The sequence below is a fragment of the Lonchura striata genome, chromosome 8 (genome assembly GCF_046129695.1).
Source record: "Lonchura striata isolate bLonStr1 chromosome 8, bLonStr1.mat, whole genome shotgun sequence".
In the NCBI taxonomy this organism is placed as follows: Eukaryota; Metazoa; Chordata; class Aves; order Passeriformes; family Estrildidae; genus Lonchura; species Lonchura striata.
Window position 1 is genome coordinate 19,779,935 of NC_134610.1, and position 18,249 is coordinate 19,798,183.

The 18,249-nt window shown below is 35.4% G+C and overlaps 1 protein-coding gene across 5 annotated transcripts in view; it reads left to right on the top strand.

Moving 5' to 3' along the window:
- Positions 1–18,249, top strand: part of UBR3 (ubiquitin protein ligase E3 component n-recognin 3) — a 104,072-nt gene that overhangs the window by 32,079 nt on the left and 53,744 nt on the right. For 3 of the 5 annotated variants that reach the window (XM_077785034.1, XM_077785035.1, XM_077785038.1), the window contains 14 exons: positions 1,529–1,615; positions 2,203–2,268; positions 2,356–2,445; positions 3,940–4,068; positions 4,166–4,218; positions 4,850–4,983; positions 5,472–5,556; positions 6,930–7,072; positions 10,095–10,191; positions 10,621–10,762; positions 12,969–13,073; positions 13,952–14,125; positions 14,344–14,373; positions 15,760–16,220. In XM_077785034.1, coding sequence (XP_077641160.1) covers positions 1,529–1,615; positions 2,203–2,268; positions 2,356–2,445; positions 3,940–4,068; positions 4,166–4,218; positions 4,850–4,983; positions 5,472–5,556; positions 6,930–7,072; positions 10,095–10,191; positions 10,621–10,762; positions 12,969–13,073; positions 13,952–14,125; positions 14,344–14,373; positions 15,760–16,220 — 1,796 coding nt within the window. The remainder of the gene's footprint in view (positions 1–1,528; positions 1,616–2,202; positions 2,269–2,355; positions 2,446–3,939; positions 4,069–4,165; positions 4,219–4,849; positions 4,984–5,471; positions 5,557–6,929; positions 7,073–10,094; positions 10,192–10,620; positions 10,763–12,968; positions 13,074–13,951; positions 14,126–14,343; positions 14,374–15,759; positions 16,221–18,249) is intronic. The other 2 variants (XM_077785036.1, XM_077785037.1) reach the window with 1 other exon arrangement.

Here is an 18,249-nt window from a genome sequence, read left to right on the forward strand (position 1 = left end):
TTAAGATTAGTGTCAGTGAGACACTGCTGATTGGATGGAACTGCACACTGAGAAACTGCACAAGCAGTCCATAGGATTTTAGTTTGAATCAGGCAGTTGTAAAAGCCTTTCTGTGATGTAAATTACACTGATACATTATGAATTTGTCAATTTATGAGTCTACATTGGTTTTTGAAAACCGAATTACAGCTTCTGGCTGTTTGAAGTGTTCCTTTCACTTTTGCTTAGGGATCAGATGTTCTTTTTTGAAAGGCCATGTTCCTTCCCTAGTTGTCTTGACAGTCATGTCTTCAGCCACGTTTGAACCTTTTGGTCATTATCAATAGTGCTAAAGTGCTGAAAGTACTAAAGAAATTTCATAGCTTAGTTGTTGTATGTACTTAGTGAAACCTGGTGGGTTGGAAGCTCATGTCTCACAGGATAGGGAAAGCCAGCAGAGCAACAGGATGGGAGTGTGGCTGTTGTATTTCCTGACGAGAAAAGGTGCTTGACTGAAATAGTTGCCACTTGTGCAACTTTTGGCTGGCCTGAGCACTGCTGCCTTTTGCATGAGATGTGTCATTGGATATCCTGAGAGTGTGAGGCAAGTCTGGAGTCCGTGTTTAGGGGGAAGTGAAGATTAAAGGAAAAATCTATTAAGAAAAGAGGCTTTGCAAGTTCTGCTGATCACAGAGCAATTTAGTTGAGCTTCTTTTCTACATTTTCTTCTTGCACATGACTACTTCTCTCCTGGAAGACAATGTACAGCTCTACTCCTGAAACATGATTTAACCTAAAATATAGTGTAGTTTTATGCCATTGTTACACAGTTATATAATATAATCATAACAAGGCTTGCTTACTATTGAAATCTATGCAGTATTGTGGTATCATATAATTTAGGGTGTTTTGTGTTAGTCAACTGTAAGTATCACTTAAGTACATAGAACTTGTAGGCCATTAGCTATTCTTTTTTGTTACATGAAAAGATTTTCTTTTATGCTTACAGCTCTAGATTATGAGTAAAAGTAAATGGATAAACTAAACAACAGTAGGCACTGGGTCCACCTAGAGAGCGAGTCCTATGAGGAGCAGCTGGGGTTGTTTAGCCTGGAGAAGGCTCAGGAGTGACCTTATCATTCTCTATAAGTCCCTGTAAGTAGCCAGGTGGGAGCTTGCCTCTTCTCACAGGCAACCAGCAACAGTACAAGAGAAAATGGCATCAAGCTCCAGCAGAGGAGGTTCAGGTTGGGCAACAGGAAGAATTTCTTCATGGAGAGAGTGGTTAAGCATTGGAGTGGGCTATCCAGGAGTAGTGGAGTGGAGTCCCAATCCCTGAAAATATTCAAGAAACAGCCAGACCTGGCACTTGGTGGTTTAGTTGACAACTTACTGTTCAGTCAATGATCTTGGAGGTGTTTTCCAACCTCAATGTTTCTATGTACTGTAAAAATATTCTTGAAATAACTGTATTTACTTGTAGTAGGAAAACAATAGCACTTAAAAGTGTTTTGGCTCATATATATGTGCTGGTTTCTCTTAACTGCAGGAAACACAAGAATACACACGCAATGTTGTCAGATACTGCCTTGAAGCTCTTCAAGACTGGTTTGATGCTATCAACTTTGTAGATGAGGTAAATATCCTTAAATATCCTTAGTGAATTTAAACAAAGCACTGTGGAAATCTGATTGAATTTAAAAGGTGATACACTCCCTACACCCAGCCCCCTCTCCTTTTTTTAAGTGACTATTCAAGCTAGTGGTCAAAAAAGGGTTGCCTTGCTGAAATCAGAGTTTGTAGTTAATACTTACAAGGTTATGTCCTAGGACCCTTTTTTTTCTGTAGTCTTTGTGATTTAGATTTGCTAGTACAAGCTTAAGCTGTGAGTTTTAAAAGCAGTGCTCTGGATACACTACTGTTATGCTGTTTGAAGAGCCAAATTAAGTAGGGGCAAAACAGAAGTCCTCTTCTGCTTTGGCAACTGGGGAGCAGCTTTATCACTTAGCAAGCAATACTTAGTCAACTCAGAGTGCCATTAGCTTCAGTAAGAGAGAAACTCCCTGAATAGTCAGACAGGGGAGTGAAGTAGTGTTATATTAGTCGAAAGTAAGTCTATCAAATGAAGATGTATAAGATACTGTCTTTGATGGTTGTGTCAAAGATATTTGTATGTTTGTTTTTTCCAATATATTATAGTAAAGACTTTTATTTTACTTTCAGCCAGCACCTAACCAAGTCACTTTTCATTTGCCACTGCACCGTTACTTTGCCATGTTTTTAAGTAAGGTAAGCACATGTTGTAATTTCACAAAAGATGGTAATTCCCTGATGAATGTAATCATTCAATACAACATATGCTTCTTTTGTTTCTAGGCTGTTAAATGCCAAGAACTAGATCTGGATACTATCCTGCCAGATCAGGAGATGCTGATGAAACTAATGATTCACCCACTTCAGATTCAGGTACAGGCACACTTCTAACTTAACCATAGGAAGTATGTCTTAATTGTGGAAGATAAAATAAGCAGTACGTGACAATAATAACTACAATATACCAAGTAGTTAGGGTAACATCATTTTTTCCCCTTCCTATTTCTAAAATTAAAAATGGGACATTAGGTATCATACTCTGAGAAGCTCATAATAATAGTAGTCACTATAGCCCTTCCAAAATGGTAGGAAGGACCAATCCTTTGAAAACATAGAATTGTTGTGTGAACAGAACAGAGTGCAGGTTGACAAGAAACCCAGATCTGAAAATTCTGTATTTTGAATTGAGAGTGAGTTCCAGAATGGATGCACAACATTTTTATTTGCAAATTTGGACTTAATTGTGCATAAGTGGCAGTGAGTAGTATTTGTAATCACTGCATTTAGATCTAATCTCTTTTTAATCATAGTGCTTTAATTTTTGGTTCATTTTGGTACCACAATACCTTAATTTTGAGTTAGTTTCAAGATTTTAAGGAATAACTACATGTATAAATCATGTAATTTGTGTTTGATTACCTTCATTATCTGAAATATGCTCTCATATGAAAATATGGTATCTTGTTTCACCAACTTGGAGTGGTTCTTTTTATCTCTTACTCTCCAGGAGAATTAAATTAATATTAAAAAAGTCTGTAAAGTTGTAGTAGGTATGGATGTATATTTGTGATGATAGTGAATAAAATGATGAGAGGGCTGGAGCACCTCTGTTATGAAGACAGACTGAAAGAACTGGTGTCATTCACCCTGGAGAAGAGAAGGCTCTGGGGAGACCTTAGAGTGCTGCTGGGGGCAAACCTTCTAGCAGAGCCTGTTGCAATAGAACAAGGCTAGTAGGTTTAAACTGAAGCAAGGTTGATTTGGATTACCTGTACAACCTTTCTTGCTATGAGGGTGTCCAACACTGCAACAAGTTGTCCATGGAAGTGGTAGATGCCCCATCCCTGGGAACATCCCAGGTTAGATTGGATGGGGCTCTGAACCACCTGACCTAGTCGAAGATGCCCCTGATCATTGTAGGAGGATTGGACTAGATGACCTTTAAAGGCCCCTTCCAACCAAAACTATTCTGTGACTCTCCAAGGAAGCCCCAGAGGGACTTCTTGCAATGACATGTAGTGACAGGACAAGGGGCAATGGCTTTAAGCTGAGAGAGAGTAGTTTAGATGAGACATCACAAAGACATTCTTTGCTGTGAAGGTGGTGAGACATTGGAACAGGTTGCCCAGAAAAGTCAAGGATACCCCATCCCTGGGAAGTGTTTGAGGCCAGGATGAATGGGGCTTTAAATACCTGGAAAATGTCCCTGTCTGTGGCATAAGGGTCAGAAATCTTTAAGGTCCCTTCCAATTCAAACTGTTCTATGATTTCTGTTTTTCTATCATAATATACTGATGATTTGCTAACATTGAACTGAGTAGCTAACAATCTCTGAAATGTTTATAACATTTTATGTTCCCTGAACAGGCAAGTCTTTCTGAAATTCACAGCAATATGTGGGTTAGAAATGGTCTACAAATTAAAGGACAGGCCATGACTTACGTGCAGTCGCATTTCTGCAATTCAATGATTGATCCTGACATTTATCTGCTGCAAGTAAGTTATGTTTTCTGAGAAGCCAAGCCAATATTATTTACCTACAAACTATTGAATAGAATTAATTTCATAGAATTAATTTACTATCTTTCAACAGGTTTGTGCCTCTAGACTGGATCCAGATTATTTTATTTCATCTGTTTTTGAAAGGTAGGACTAAAAGATGAATGCTCTTGTTCAGTGTTATGCTAGCTGTTGTGCTAATTTACAGTGTGTAATAGAAAAATCGCATATCTGATACATACCTTCAGTGGTAACAACTCTGCCTAGCCAAAACTAATACCTAAGGGCTCTACTGAAAGAGGTATCTCTTGATGTTAAATAGCATTGGCTTTTGATTTAGAGGGCAGTAGTGAAGCTTCAGATATTTGCTTTCTGAGCATTTTTAGGATTTTTAAAGTTTCATATGTGTTCATATGAAGAAGTAGATAAGTAGAACTGCAATTTTAAGAGACACAGAATGTTTACTTTTCTGGAAAAAAAATCGGGGTTTGAACACCAATTAATATGCATTAGTTTTTATATGTTGATTAATATAAGGTGTTTTCATGTGAAGTGAATGTCACTATTGCACATTCCATCAATAGTTAAATAAAAAAATAAAATTTAAAAAGACTACAGTTTTCATGTATGTTTGTACTTTGGGTTTTCAATTGGGCTTTTGTATTTAATTTTAGGTTGTTGTGAGTGCTATCCTGAGTTTATCACTATATTTCACATTGGTGTTTTAATGTTGGAGAATGCTTAATTATTGTTTCTGACTTTCCTGTTTGCTATATAGATTTAAGGTGGTAGATCTGTTAACAATGGCTTCCCAGCATCAAAATACAGTTCTTGACTCAGAGCATGAAAGGTCCATGCTGGAAGGAGCCTTAACATTTTTGGTCCTTTTGTTAAGTCTTCGTTTACATTTAGGTAAGAGTCACTACTTAAGGAATCTCTGTATGTAAATAACATGATTACACCTTCATTTATATTTAGCACTTAGTAGGTGCCTTAAAGCTGTTTAACCATATAGTACCTTAAAGCATCCAGTACTTGTTTTCATCTTTGCCAGTTACTGAATTTTAATCTCTTACGAAATAGAAATACATATAATATATAAAAGTGGAGAAAAATGGCTTTAATGGAAGTGGATGATTTGTGTAGGTGATGACATGAGGATTCTGTATCTTTTCCAGAAAGACAGCATTTTGAGTTTATACTGGTATTTTCTGATAGCGATTGTGTCTTTCATAATATTTGCATGCCCCCTTTTTTTCCCCCCTGTATTTTTATGGCACTGTATCATTACTTAATATTAATTTGTATCATGTTTGATGTGCTTTTAATGTCAAATGAAAACAGAATGTGTGTCTTAAAATCGTGCTGTTTTAACAGCTTTTTACGTTTCATTATTCTAGGAATGACAGATGATGAGATCCTCAGAGCGGAGATGGTAGCCCAGCTGTGTATGAATGACAGGACACACAGTTCATTACTGGATCTCATATCCTTGGAATATATTCACTAATGTGCCTGAATGAGAATGACAGGTGCCTGGGTAGTAGTGAGGCTTAAACAACATGTTTTCAGGTTACATAATTAAAAAACTGTGTGAAGGTGTGTTTGTAAATACTTGCTATGTATATATATACACAGAGAGTATATGCTGTATATACTTACTAAAAAAAGGCTTTTGCTCCAGTTTTGGTTTTTCTTACAATAAACACAATACTTTTCAGTAGTTTAGTTTTGGTAAAAAATGCTGTATTGGTCTTTAGCAGTCTTTTAGGTGTGAGGTAAAAGATGTTTTCCAATGATGTTGTAGAAAGTTTAGCAAAGCATCACATTTATATGGATTTGAACCTTTGATTTTTTTCTAAGTTTATGCCAATATAAAAAGAAGACATTCTACATTATATTGGCTATTGCTATCAATAGCTGAAAATGCAAATAATAGCAATCCTGTATGTTTCTTTGACATTAGAATGAAGTGCATGTGTTACAGGGAGAGAATAGCAAACTCTAAGTCCTTCTGCACAGCATAGGGTTCATGTCCATAGACAGGTGACTATAAATACACAGGTTTTCCTGCTATCACTCGTAAGCTGTGTAGGAAAATTAAATAGCTTGTTGTGGTTGCATAGAAGAGCTTGCAATCCAGGGATAGGCAATGAGAAAAATATTAGGAATGGGAAGATAGGAAAGGATGAGATTGAGACTAACAAATGCATAATAAGAATTATTATTATAATATGCTCTAGTAACTCAGTCAAGTATGTAAAATAAGTGATTACTTGAACAAGTCACTTAAGTGAATGACTTAATTATGTAAAATACGTGAATTATGTCTATAAGCAATCACTTACCACTGAGCAGAACTGTTGCTTGTGTTTTAGGGTAATGTCAGTAGGTCAATTAAGTATTGCTACCAAAAATGAGAATTATGGATTCCAAGATGCAGAATTATTTATTGTGTTTATGGATCCTGAACTATTTGCTTGCTTTTTCTGCACTTGAGTGTAAATGCAAAATATTCTTCCTATGAAGAGAGACAAAGTATTTGTAAATAAAGACAATAACAGAAACTTTAGATACACTACAGGCAGTGGTTTCTGTTTCTTATTAAGTACTAGCAGCTAGAGTCAGATATGTAGCAAGTCTTCTTTAAAAAGTTTAAGGTCCTAGCTGATTCTAGGACCTAGATTCTCTTCAGTACCAGTTACTGTTCTTGGCTGCTGGAGCATACAGACCTCTTGTGGTAAGCACAGAGCACTGCTGAGGTGCGGTCTGAAATGACTGATGGAAAATAGCAAGAGGGGAGTGAAATTCTGTGTCTTGCAACTGAATTAACTTTGCTTTCCTTAACATAAGCATTACATTCCTGAAAATCCTAATCCTAAAAGTGGTATTATTCCAGGAAGTTTAAGCTTTGAATCAGTCCTGTCAGCAGTTGCTGACTTTAAAGCCCCTGTTTTTGAACCTGGAGGTTCCATGCAACAAGGAATGTACACACCTAAAGGTATGGTAATCGGCGTTCTCTTGCAGCATAGTAATTGGTAAGATGCCTAACCAGGGTTTGTTTGGTTTTGTTGTAGTGGGCTTTTTTTCCTTAAAAAAACCAAAAAGCAAACCCAACCGGTGTTGAAAACTCTACCCCATCCTCCCTAAAAAAAAGCCAAACCTACCACAGCCACCAAAACCCCACAAAACCTGACTTTTTCGTTATTGTCCATTGCTTATATTTAAGAGCATTGCTAAAGACTATTAGTATTCTTAAATTGATTTTGATCCAGAGTGAAAATGAGCTTCTCATACTAATCAGGTACGCTCAGAAAGCAAAGGAAAATATAGAAAAGAAAAATTATCTTATTTGTATTTTACTAATCTGCATACTTAATTATTCCTATGTTTTAAATAAATATTATGTATATTTAGTAGAGTTTGGAACTGTTTGCACTAGTGAAAGACATTGTCTTTGAACTTCTCCATCTTTTGACTATTAAAGATACCATGATAAATAATTCTTCATTTTATGTTGCTTAACTGTATTAGTATCCTGTAACACTTTTTGCAGTCAGTAGTGAGGGCCTAGAAAAAAGTTCAGGCTAGACTTGTTATAGAATATTGTTCTGTAATTCTACAATGCATACTGTGCAAAAATGACAAGTTTCTTTCCCTGACCAGCTTGTCATCTAAATTGGACCCAACACAGCATTGGTATATCAAAGGAGAGAAATAATTTAAGAACTCGGTGTTCCATTACTGTGTCATGTCACTAAGCAGATAAGCCTGTAGAAATCTGAAATGCTCCATGTGCTCTGGTTGTGCTTCAGGCTAATGGCAAAGCTGAAGAGAGATTAACTCCTTCCTCCCCCACATACTTCCCTTGAGAACTGGGAAGGTTAGACTCTGGCAATTTTGAAACCATTTGGTTTTGTGGTTTTTTTGTGGGGAGTGGTGGTTAATGTAGGTACTGGTATTGTAATAACTTGTTTGCCAGTTTTTGTACTGGAAGATTGAAGTGTCAGTAAAGCTCTTTTATACAAATTAACAACTAGTGAAGTAATTTTGTGATACCAGAGTTTTGGGAATTGATTCGTCTTGGTTCTTTGATGTGTAATTAGGCAGCTTAACACTCATGTATCTAAAATAACTTAGTTTTAAAGTAACATAAACTACATTTCCTTATGTCCTGTCTGGTTTCTGGAGCTCATTACGTGCTGGTCTTTTTCATAACACAATGTGAAGGAAAAAGAGATGTATTATGCTGTTTTTAATTATAACAGTTCATACATAGGGAATCTATTACTAGATTACAGTGTTAGGAGGTTTTTTGTATTTTCTTTAACCTAGGTAAACTATTTATTCCAGAGGTAACCTGTCCTAAGTATCTCACCTATAGCATTGAATAATGAAGTGATTTATAACACTGTACAAATTCTCAAAGTAATAAAAGCTGAAAAATCTTCTGCAGGGATTAAAGCTGACATGGCTTTCTTTACCCTCTTAAGTGTTCATATTCCCTGTAAGATTATATAGGTTCCCAAACTCTTTGCTTTTAAGAATTGTATTTTGTGGCCTGTCATAGTTAAAGCAAGTCACAATCAGATCAATTCCCTCTAATCCTCTAATCCCTAGTTTCCCTAAATTTGAGGGGATGGAATCTACTTTATATTCACAGATTCCTAGATTTTGCATCCATTAGCCATCATTTTAAAAAACCAAAATCAACCCAAACCAACTTCCAGAGCCAGGTTCTTTCTACACACTGTAGATTTATGTGCTGAAGATGAGCTGTATGTACATTCCCAATATTCACTGTATGGCTCACTCAGTCCTTTTTTCTCATTATGCATTAGCAGCCCAAACAAGCTTGGTGTGTGTTTCAGACTGCAATACTAAATTCTGTTCAGAAAAAAAGTGGGCTTTTTTCACAAGCTAAATTTGATTGTATTTAGTACATAATGGAAACTTTGCTAGGTGTTCTCCCTCAGCAGTCTGTGAGGATGTGTTCAGAGCTGTTAGCCATAGCAGGGGTTAATATATAGATGATAGACCGCTAGGTGTGAGTATAGGCACTTGTCTTCCTGCCTGGGGAAAATGAATCTCAGAGGTGTGGTAAAGCTGCTTATTTCTGCCTGTGGAAACTTTGAAAAATGTTGTAAGTACTTGTGTTATGTTACGCCTGCTGGTGGAGCTACAATTCTGTATCCACTGGGTTTCTTTCTCATTTTGGGGTCATTGAATCTTGCCTTCGTTTTTGTGTTATGAGAGCTAAATACTTCAAAACAATTCATAGAAATAATGTCTTCATTTGGCTTTAGATTGGAACTTAGTTTTGTTTTTTAATAACGTGTGAATAGAAAAAAAAAGACTATCAAATGGGATATTTTTATAGACTGTTTAGACTTTTCTGTTTGTGATTGCTCTGAACAGCCACTCTGGATGTCCCTTTAGAGCTACTAAATTAAATGGATGCAACTAAGATTTTAATGATGGAATAATGCATAGATACTAGTTATAAAACAAAGATGTATTTATAAAGGATTGATCACAAATATAATTTGATATTAAGCTTGACCATTTTTGATACTGAACAAGAAATGGTGTTGATGCAGCAATTTTGTTCACTACACTTAATGCTAACACCTCCACAGTCTTCAGTTCCTACTTTGAAGAGGCTTGTGCTTATCATGTATGAAGTGAAAAATAATGTAAGCCTTTTCTCACAAGTACTGGGAAATGAAAAAGAGCAAAGAAACATACAGAAATGATGTTTTGGGGGTTGCTTAATAGAATGTTATTTTTTTATTTTTGAAAACAATCAAAATTTTGCAAAAAATATTTTTCTATTTTGTTAACAAGTGGTAATTATTAGTATAGAAAGTATTGTTAGTAAGAATCATTACAAATTCCTACAGTTTGCCAGGAAAAATTATGTAACAGAAGTGACATAATTAAAGCTAGTTAAGAAGACAATCTAAAATAAGTGTTAAGGACTTTAAAGAGAATGTTAATGTGTAATTTCTTTTAAACAACAGCTGAAGTTTGGGATAAGGAATTTGACCCTGTCATGGTAATACTTCGAACAGTTTACCGTAGAGATGTGCAGTCTGCAATGGACAGATACACAGCATTGTAAGTTGAATCATTTTTAGAAATGCAATGTCTTATTCTTGCTCATTCCACAACGAAATTTTTGTTTTCACTGCCTGGTAATGCTAATCACTTCATCTGTTTTCAAGACCCAGATTTCTTCTTCAGTAAATAGTCTATAAATTGACAAGCAATATCAGAATTTTGGTTATCTTAGTCTGTTACTCTTCCATAAATATTTAAAAATACCCCTGGAGGGCCACAAGCATAGTAGTGAATATCATCACAGATAAAATACTTAACCAGAGATATTGTTTAAAAATAATTTACAATTTACTTGAAGGAGTCTTATATATTTTTATTTAGTTTACTCTTAGGTACACAAAGCAAAGTTTATCTATAGCATTGGCAGATTTCTACATTATTGCAGTGTTTAACAGTAGTTTCAATATTTAACATTTGTTTCAACAGCTTAAAGCAAAGTGGCAAATTCCCTGGAAACCCATGGCCTCCTTACAAGAAGAGAACACCACTACATCCAAGTTACAGAGGTCTCATAAAGCTTTTGCACTGTAAAACTCTTCACATTGTGCTTTTCACACTTCTTTACAAGGTACAGTCGTGATTTGCATTAAGTGCATTGGTTTACTTCCACATATTTTACAGAAGTTTTTAGAAGCATGATTTTTTAAAGTTTATTTGGAATAGTCAGGTTCCATTTTATATAGTAATTTTGGTTTTGGATTTGTTTTTCAAGTCTAGTACGAATTTTTATCTTACCACTTTGATTATTTAATGAATGATTGTTTCATATGTACACACACTAAGTCAGTGCCCCAGTGGATAAAACATCCTGTTCTATTTTGAGGAACACTGTATTAACCATCAGAGTTGCCCTTCAGATGGTTCTTCCATGATGTTTTCAGGGAGCACAGTGGCATGAGTGGTGTTCCTCTGGCTCCTATTTCAGAATTTTAAGGCATCAGCAGTGGCTGTTCAAAAATATACAATTTTAATGGCTTTAAATCCTCAATGTCAAATAAGTCTTATAACTTCATTTGTTTCTAATATGATTTCCCAAATACATTCTGACTTTTGATAGTGTTATAGCAACTGTTTTTCAGGGTTAATTGGTGCCTTTAAGTTATGTTTGGTTTTATCTTTGATAATTTGCTGTTGTCTTTAAGAGAAGCACATCTGTTTTGAAGAGTCATTTAATGAGAAAATGGACTTTGAATCTGTACTCAGAAAGTGTTTTCAAAGCAGTGTGCTGCAGAGGCAATGAGGGACTATAAAAAATGTTTTGTTTGAGTAGCAGTTTTCCTGGGCAAACTTTTCTATTTGTGCTCTTCTAAGGGCTTCCAGCTTACCTAAAACTCATATTTCGTTTCACTGTTAAATTTCTGTTGAATAGAAAATATCTGTTGTACTACAGGAAGGCTGGTGAAAGGAGAGCTTGGGACTACATAGAAGATCGAATAGTGTTTTGACATGGAACAAAAATGGAGACTATAGGGAAGGAATGCATCCTCTTTAACTGTCTTGCTTGGGCATCTTTGGCCACCTTTTCTCTTAATCCATTAAGAACCTTCAAGGGCTTAAATCTTGAGAATCTTAGCCATTACTGGGTTGCTGTTTTATCTGGAATATCAAATACTTTCCCACCAGATTTATGGATGGTAGAAAATACATAGTAGTCGATTTTGTAGGTTGGCTTAAATAATGCCTGCTCTCTTTGTGAAATTTTGCCAATTGATGACAGCCTTTATTATATCTCTTGGCTTTTGCGACTTTCTGTGGAAGAACAGTAAATTGTATTTGGTGATGTAACTTTTCAGAAGCGTTGGTCAATATGACTTTTGATTCCAAATGGTACAATTACATGTGCTCTTCATATTAACAGAATACCAAGTCCTCTTTTTAATTAAATAACCTCTATCATCTCAGATTTGTTTGGGCTTGATTAAATCAGCTCCTCAGTCACTTTTTAGAAAAGCTGTTGTAAAGCAATATTATTTTTAAGAACTTTGTCTCTCTGATGTTTCTAATGGCTTTATCTACTTAGAAAATTCATCAATTCAAAATGAAGTAATATTTAAAACTTTACTTGGCTACACTCTAAAAATACTAATTTATATAGTCACCTGTCTACAATGAAATTTTAAACTTTTTTTTTCTCACCCGCTTTTTTGGTAACTTGCATTTTTTTGCCATTTTCTTTTGTTTAGTTCAGAGCATTCTCAAGAGGAAAGTTGTCCTGGTTTTTAATTTTAGCAGTACTGGTTCTCTCAATGCAATGAAAGCTATGTTAGAAGAAAGATATGGGCATTTTTTAATTTAAAGATAAGGTAGTTTATTATTTGTAACTAAAAAAAAAAATATGTGAAGGTGGTTATGAGCTGAATTGATGTTAACCTTTGTGGTATTCCCAGTTATGCCAGCATTGATGATAGGACTGGGACCTTGTGAGGCCTTTGGTGATTGATCACATGAGAAGGGGAGGGAAGGCTGGGAGCAGATTGGCAGTAGTGGTGTCTGTGCAGCTGTACCTGTCACTCTGATGTTAAAGTAAATTGCAGCTTGAACTAGTAATAGCTTTAAAGTACAAATCTCTTTGACTGGAAAGACATTGTGGTGATGATCAAAGATTAGGTTTTTTCGAAATCTCAAAATAATTTAAAATCAAATTTCAAACAAACAAACAAAAAAAAAATCCACAAATTGAAGAGTTCAAAATGTGTTATCCAGAATATACTCTTTCTTAAGTTTAGATGTACTGAAGCCTTAATCTTCTATGATGTGTCTCTTTTCCTACCTAGATATTAATGGATCATCAGAATTTATCAGAGCATGTGCTTTGTATGGTTTTATATTTGATTGAGCTAGGGTTGGAAAATTCTCCTGAACAAGAATCAGATGAAGAGGTAAGAATAAATACCATCATTTTCTTCAAAATACAAAGGTAATTTTTAATCACTCAGTATTCTTTAAAATGAGATTTTACCATAGGAGTTAGAATAAAGCATCTTTATTAACTTATATGGGGAACAACTAATAAAAAAATAAAAACCATACTGTTGTGAGGAAGAGTACAGTATCTTATTGTGTTTTTCAGCAATTTCTGTATATGTAGTCTGACAACACAGATTGATTAGATCTTTACCACTGTGTAAATTAGTACTAGAAATTGTGCAAAAAGATTTAAATCATTGAGTCAAAAAATCTCTAAATTTTCACCTGAGACCCTTATCACTGAGCATTTTATTGATATAGATCTGTATATTCAGAAATACATAAGTCAGAATTTAAATTCTACTTTTAATGATATTTGAATATAAAGAGTAATTATTTTTGTGATTCCAGATTCCCTTCTATTACCATAGTTTTTTTAGCTGATCAGCACTGCTTTTTTGACTAAGAATTTGCCACATTTTTTCCCAGAGATTGACTTCTCCCTAATTCTGATTTTTTTATATTAATCTTTGATTGTACAGCTTAGGATGACTCTCTGGAGTTTCTTTTACTTCTGCTAGCTAGCACTAATGGCTGTATTTGATTATATTCCAATAAAATACTTAGACCTATGTATTTATCAGCCCTGTGGTCCTCATGGGTCTCACATTAGTTATCAAAATTTTTAAAAGGTACATTAGCTTTGTTGAGGTACATAATGTTCAACATACCGTTCCTAGCTCATGGAGGTATTATGGCCTCTGTAATACAGTTACAAAAGCAGCACAAATTATTTTAATACAGGAAATTAGATAAGAGAAAATATACCACAGTTTTGTTAATTTTTTAGGAATCTGCAGGTGGACAGGAGCGTTGCCACGATAGTTGGTTTCCAGGTAGTAATTTGGTTTCTAACATGCGGCACTTCATTAACTATGTCCGAGTAAGAGTACCAGAAACTGCTCCTGAGGTCAAGAGAGAACCACCTGCAAGTACAAGTTCTGATGGTTTAGCTTCATCACAAGTAAGTAGATACAAATACCAGATTCTCTAGGTTAGTTCAGATTGTTGCCTGTGTTGGCATTTTTGTTAGTTTTGTTACTGTTTTTATGAATTCCTCAGGATATTTTTTCCTTTGGATATTTTTCCTATATCTACTGATAGCAGAAATAGAAATTATTTCAAATGATACCTCCTTCCAAATGATGTATTTAATGACTTTTTTTGTCCTCAATCTCCCAGAGTTCAAGGCGGAAGAGCCTCCAGAGAGAGGTAGATCTGTGTGCAGTTTGTTCTCCTAAGCGATTAACTAGCAACATGCTTTAATTGTGCTCACCTTAATGTTCAGTGGAAGCTTCTAATTTTCCTAAATTTCCTTTTAATTCATACTGCAAGGGCTTATGCTCTTTTCATGTTCTTGATGGTAATCTTAGGTGGTAGACTTATATGTATTTGGAAATAAAAGCTTCCTATCAAATATAAAATGCCATTGGTAGCTTACTGCTTGAGCTTTGTGTTTAGGCCTGTTTGATCTTGCCAAGATACTACTAACATTTAATAATGTAGAATAGTCTTAGCTTTCTTGAGTCTAGGTAAGTTTAACCTTATATTGAAAGTGTTTTTGAAATTATTAACAGCAAATTTTTGTTGTTGTTGTGAAAACAAACAATGAAGTCATGGAAACGGAAAGATTTATGGCCAGTAGATGATACAGTCTCTGTGTCAGCATTGGTTTTGTATCTGTTGTAGACAGCACATCAGATTGCTGTGTGCCAGATGTGGCATGTTCAGTGGATGTTTCTTTCGCATTCATGTCGGAAAAACAGACAAAATCTAAAGTAGGGAGATAGCATGAAATAGATTAAAACATAAAGAAGGTAGGTGAAATGATGGTCAGAATTCCATTTTTATATTTGGTATCTCTTAAAAATGTCCAGCCTTCTGAGGAGGAGAGGGTAAGATGTTAGTGTGCTGAATTTCATGGTTAAAACCTTGGAGAAATATCTTTCTGCTGTGGATTTGGTATATGTATCCTTAATTTGGTACTGCAAGTGAGAGTAAGATAGATCTAAATGGGCTCTGTCATTAGTATAACTGCACTCATATGCTCACATGTCCTGGATAGCGAGTTCTGCTGGCAAACTGGTTATGTGGCTTCTGGATCTTACCTAATAAAATCCAGATAAAATGCACAATGTCCATGGGCATGTGTGGGCTCACCTGTATTCACCTGTGTGATGTAATGAGTTACGTTGTGCCACAGTGTTCTGTAGATGTGAATGAAGGCATTTCAATAACATAAAGATACTGAAATGATTACTATTCTAGAAAAACTAAGGAAATATTACTTGCATAACAGAATTGTAAGTTAGACTAGAGTAAAACCAGTAGTTAGTTGTTTTGGTGTGGATATTTTCCTTTGTTACTTGGCTTTTTGTGCAGTTGCATATAACAGACTTGTACAAAAATACAATATGCAGGGTTAGTATTTTGCTATCCTAATTTTCAATAAATTTTTGGAGTGGAAAAGAATCTTTAAGTTTCATGTTTTTCTTCCTAGCTTCAAATATTTTCCATAGTTTTAGAAATGTGTGTTCTTTATACTTGTATATATACTTGTATATTTTTGCAAATTAATCATGATAATTTTTTCCCAAGAACTCAGGGACAGCTCAAGTGTTCAGCTTGGTCGCAGAACGCAGAAAGAAATTTCAGGAGATCATCAATCGGAACACCAGCGAGGCAAATCAGGTGGTTCGGCCCAAAACGTCGATGAAATGGTCAGCACCTGGCGCAACTCCACAGTTAACCACAGCCATCCTAGAAGTCAAGGAAAGCATACTGTCTTTGCTGATTAAATTGCATCACAAACTCTCAGGAAAACAAAACTCTTACTATCCCCCATGGCTGGATGATGTGGATGTTTTAATCCACCCAGAAATTCCAAGATATTCTCACGGAGATGGAATGACGGCAGTAGAAAGAATTTTACTGAAAGCTGCTGTACAGAGCAGATTGAATAAACGTATAATTGAAGAGATATGCAGGAAGGTGACACCTCCTGTACCACCAAAAAAGATCAGTTCTGCAGAGAAGAAAACTTTGGATAAAGAAGAAAGGTAACCTTAATAACAAGATAAAGGGGCAGTAGAAGGACAGTGTATGATGTGCATCTATTGTACAATATACACTTTAGGATTTTGTATGAATTACATATTAAAAGAATAAGTCTTAATTCTACAGTTCTCTTTATCTGATTTGAATATACATATTTACATGGTTATTGAGGAAAAATCTGTACCTTGCTACTTTAAGTCTTTAAATTGGAAAATTTAAATAACAATTTTATGTGATATACATACTCACCCTTTATGTTGCCATTTTATAAAACTCATACATAAAAAGGTGTAGAATTAAGATTGTGTTAGCTTTTGTGGTTTAACCTGAAGATAAGTTAGAATTTTATTTGTGTTGTCTGTTCACTCACATCGCACATGATTGTTTTGGGGTTTTGTTTACTATATATGGGTTTAATAATTTTGCCTTTTTTTTTTTTTTGCTTGTCTGGCCCATTCAATTTTAAAAGTACATTCTCATTTTTTTAAGAATTCATATTTTAAAAAAATATAATTTGTATTTTCTTATTCTGTGGCCTGAAAACTCATGTGCCAGGTATATGTTCTGGGTTTTTTTTTTAAGTTTGGACAGTTTTGAATCTCATTTGGGACATAATGAGTCCTGAAAGTCCCCAGAATACTGGCAGTTTTGAAACTGAATGCAGAGACCCTGCTTCTCGTAGGCTTTCAGTGTTGTGAGAGTCCTGTGGAAGAGGAATCAGCTAGGGGATGGCAGCTAGAGCTGACAAAGAGGTGAAAGCTAGAAATGCCAGGAGTAGTTTTGACTGGGATGGAAGGAGAAACCTTGTGGTCAGTGTACCAGTGGAAAAAAGAGAAGGCACCAGGGCAAGTGATCAGTTGATGTGGGAAGACTCAAGCTGGCAAGTGATCTTATGAAGATAGATGAAGAACTGTGTTGTCAGGACAAAAATACTTGGAGAAGAGTAGCAAATGAAAACACGCGGATTTTAGAGAAAACCTCAGTGGGGACCAATGAGAGTCTTGAGAGCTGGTAGGAGAAGGAGAATGTGGAATAGGAATGCAAATGTCTGGAGGGTATGAGAGACAGAGATTGCTGTTTGGGGGATGTCATAGACACAGCTGCAAGGAAGAGTTGGCTAAAGTGGGAAGAGACTGACGCTTGGCTGGTGCAAAAGGGTGGAGCATGGGATTTGAAGTGGCAAGTGCACAGTTCTAGAAGGTTAGGGCATACAAAGTGGGGAATTCAGGTCACTACAGTTACCACAGTAGTTGAAGTAGAGAACACAGGCTGGAGTGGACAAGAAGACAACTGAGTACTTGTTCATGTAGTATTTTGAAGGGTTTCTGTAACCCAAATATGTAGTTACGGTTCTAGAAATTTGTGTAGAGAAGTGCAGTCATCTACACTAGTTGGTTTCTGGATTACTTTTATTTTTCTGCTATTTTATTTGCGGGAAAATAAACTTCTCATTAAAATCTCTCTGATACGTCCAAGGCCTACGCTGTACTGGAAAATAACACATAAGAATATGGCAAGTAGATTTAATATATTTGTATGTTGCATACTTTACAAAGTAAAATTATTTTTGTCTTACTAGTGTTTATTTAATAGTTTAATTTTCAACATTGCTTGTAATGGTTCATTTAATGAGAGAAATAATCAAAGTTTAGCATGTAAAATTGCTAATCAGAAAAAGCCAGAATGAATAGCTGCTTTAGATAAAACACAGCTACATCTTGGACACCTAATCATTAATGTGGTACTTAATAATGTTAGATTTATGCACAGGAGAAGCAGGGGCATGGATGAAACAAGTAACTTTTCATATAGTAAAGGGTAAGGTCATTCCTTTCCCTCTATAAAAGGATCCCTCCCACAAGGATCTGTTGGAGGCCCACTAAATTTTCAGTTAAATTTGGAGGCTAAAACAGTGGTTAAAAAGAATGTTTCTCATTTTTTGTTGTTCTGAGTGATTATTATTTTCTTCTCAAATTTCTAATGGTATTGGTGGACCCATGTTTATTGAAGGACACTGTGGTAACCGAAATG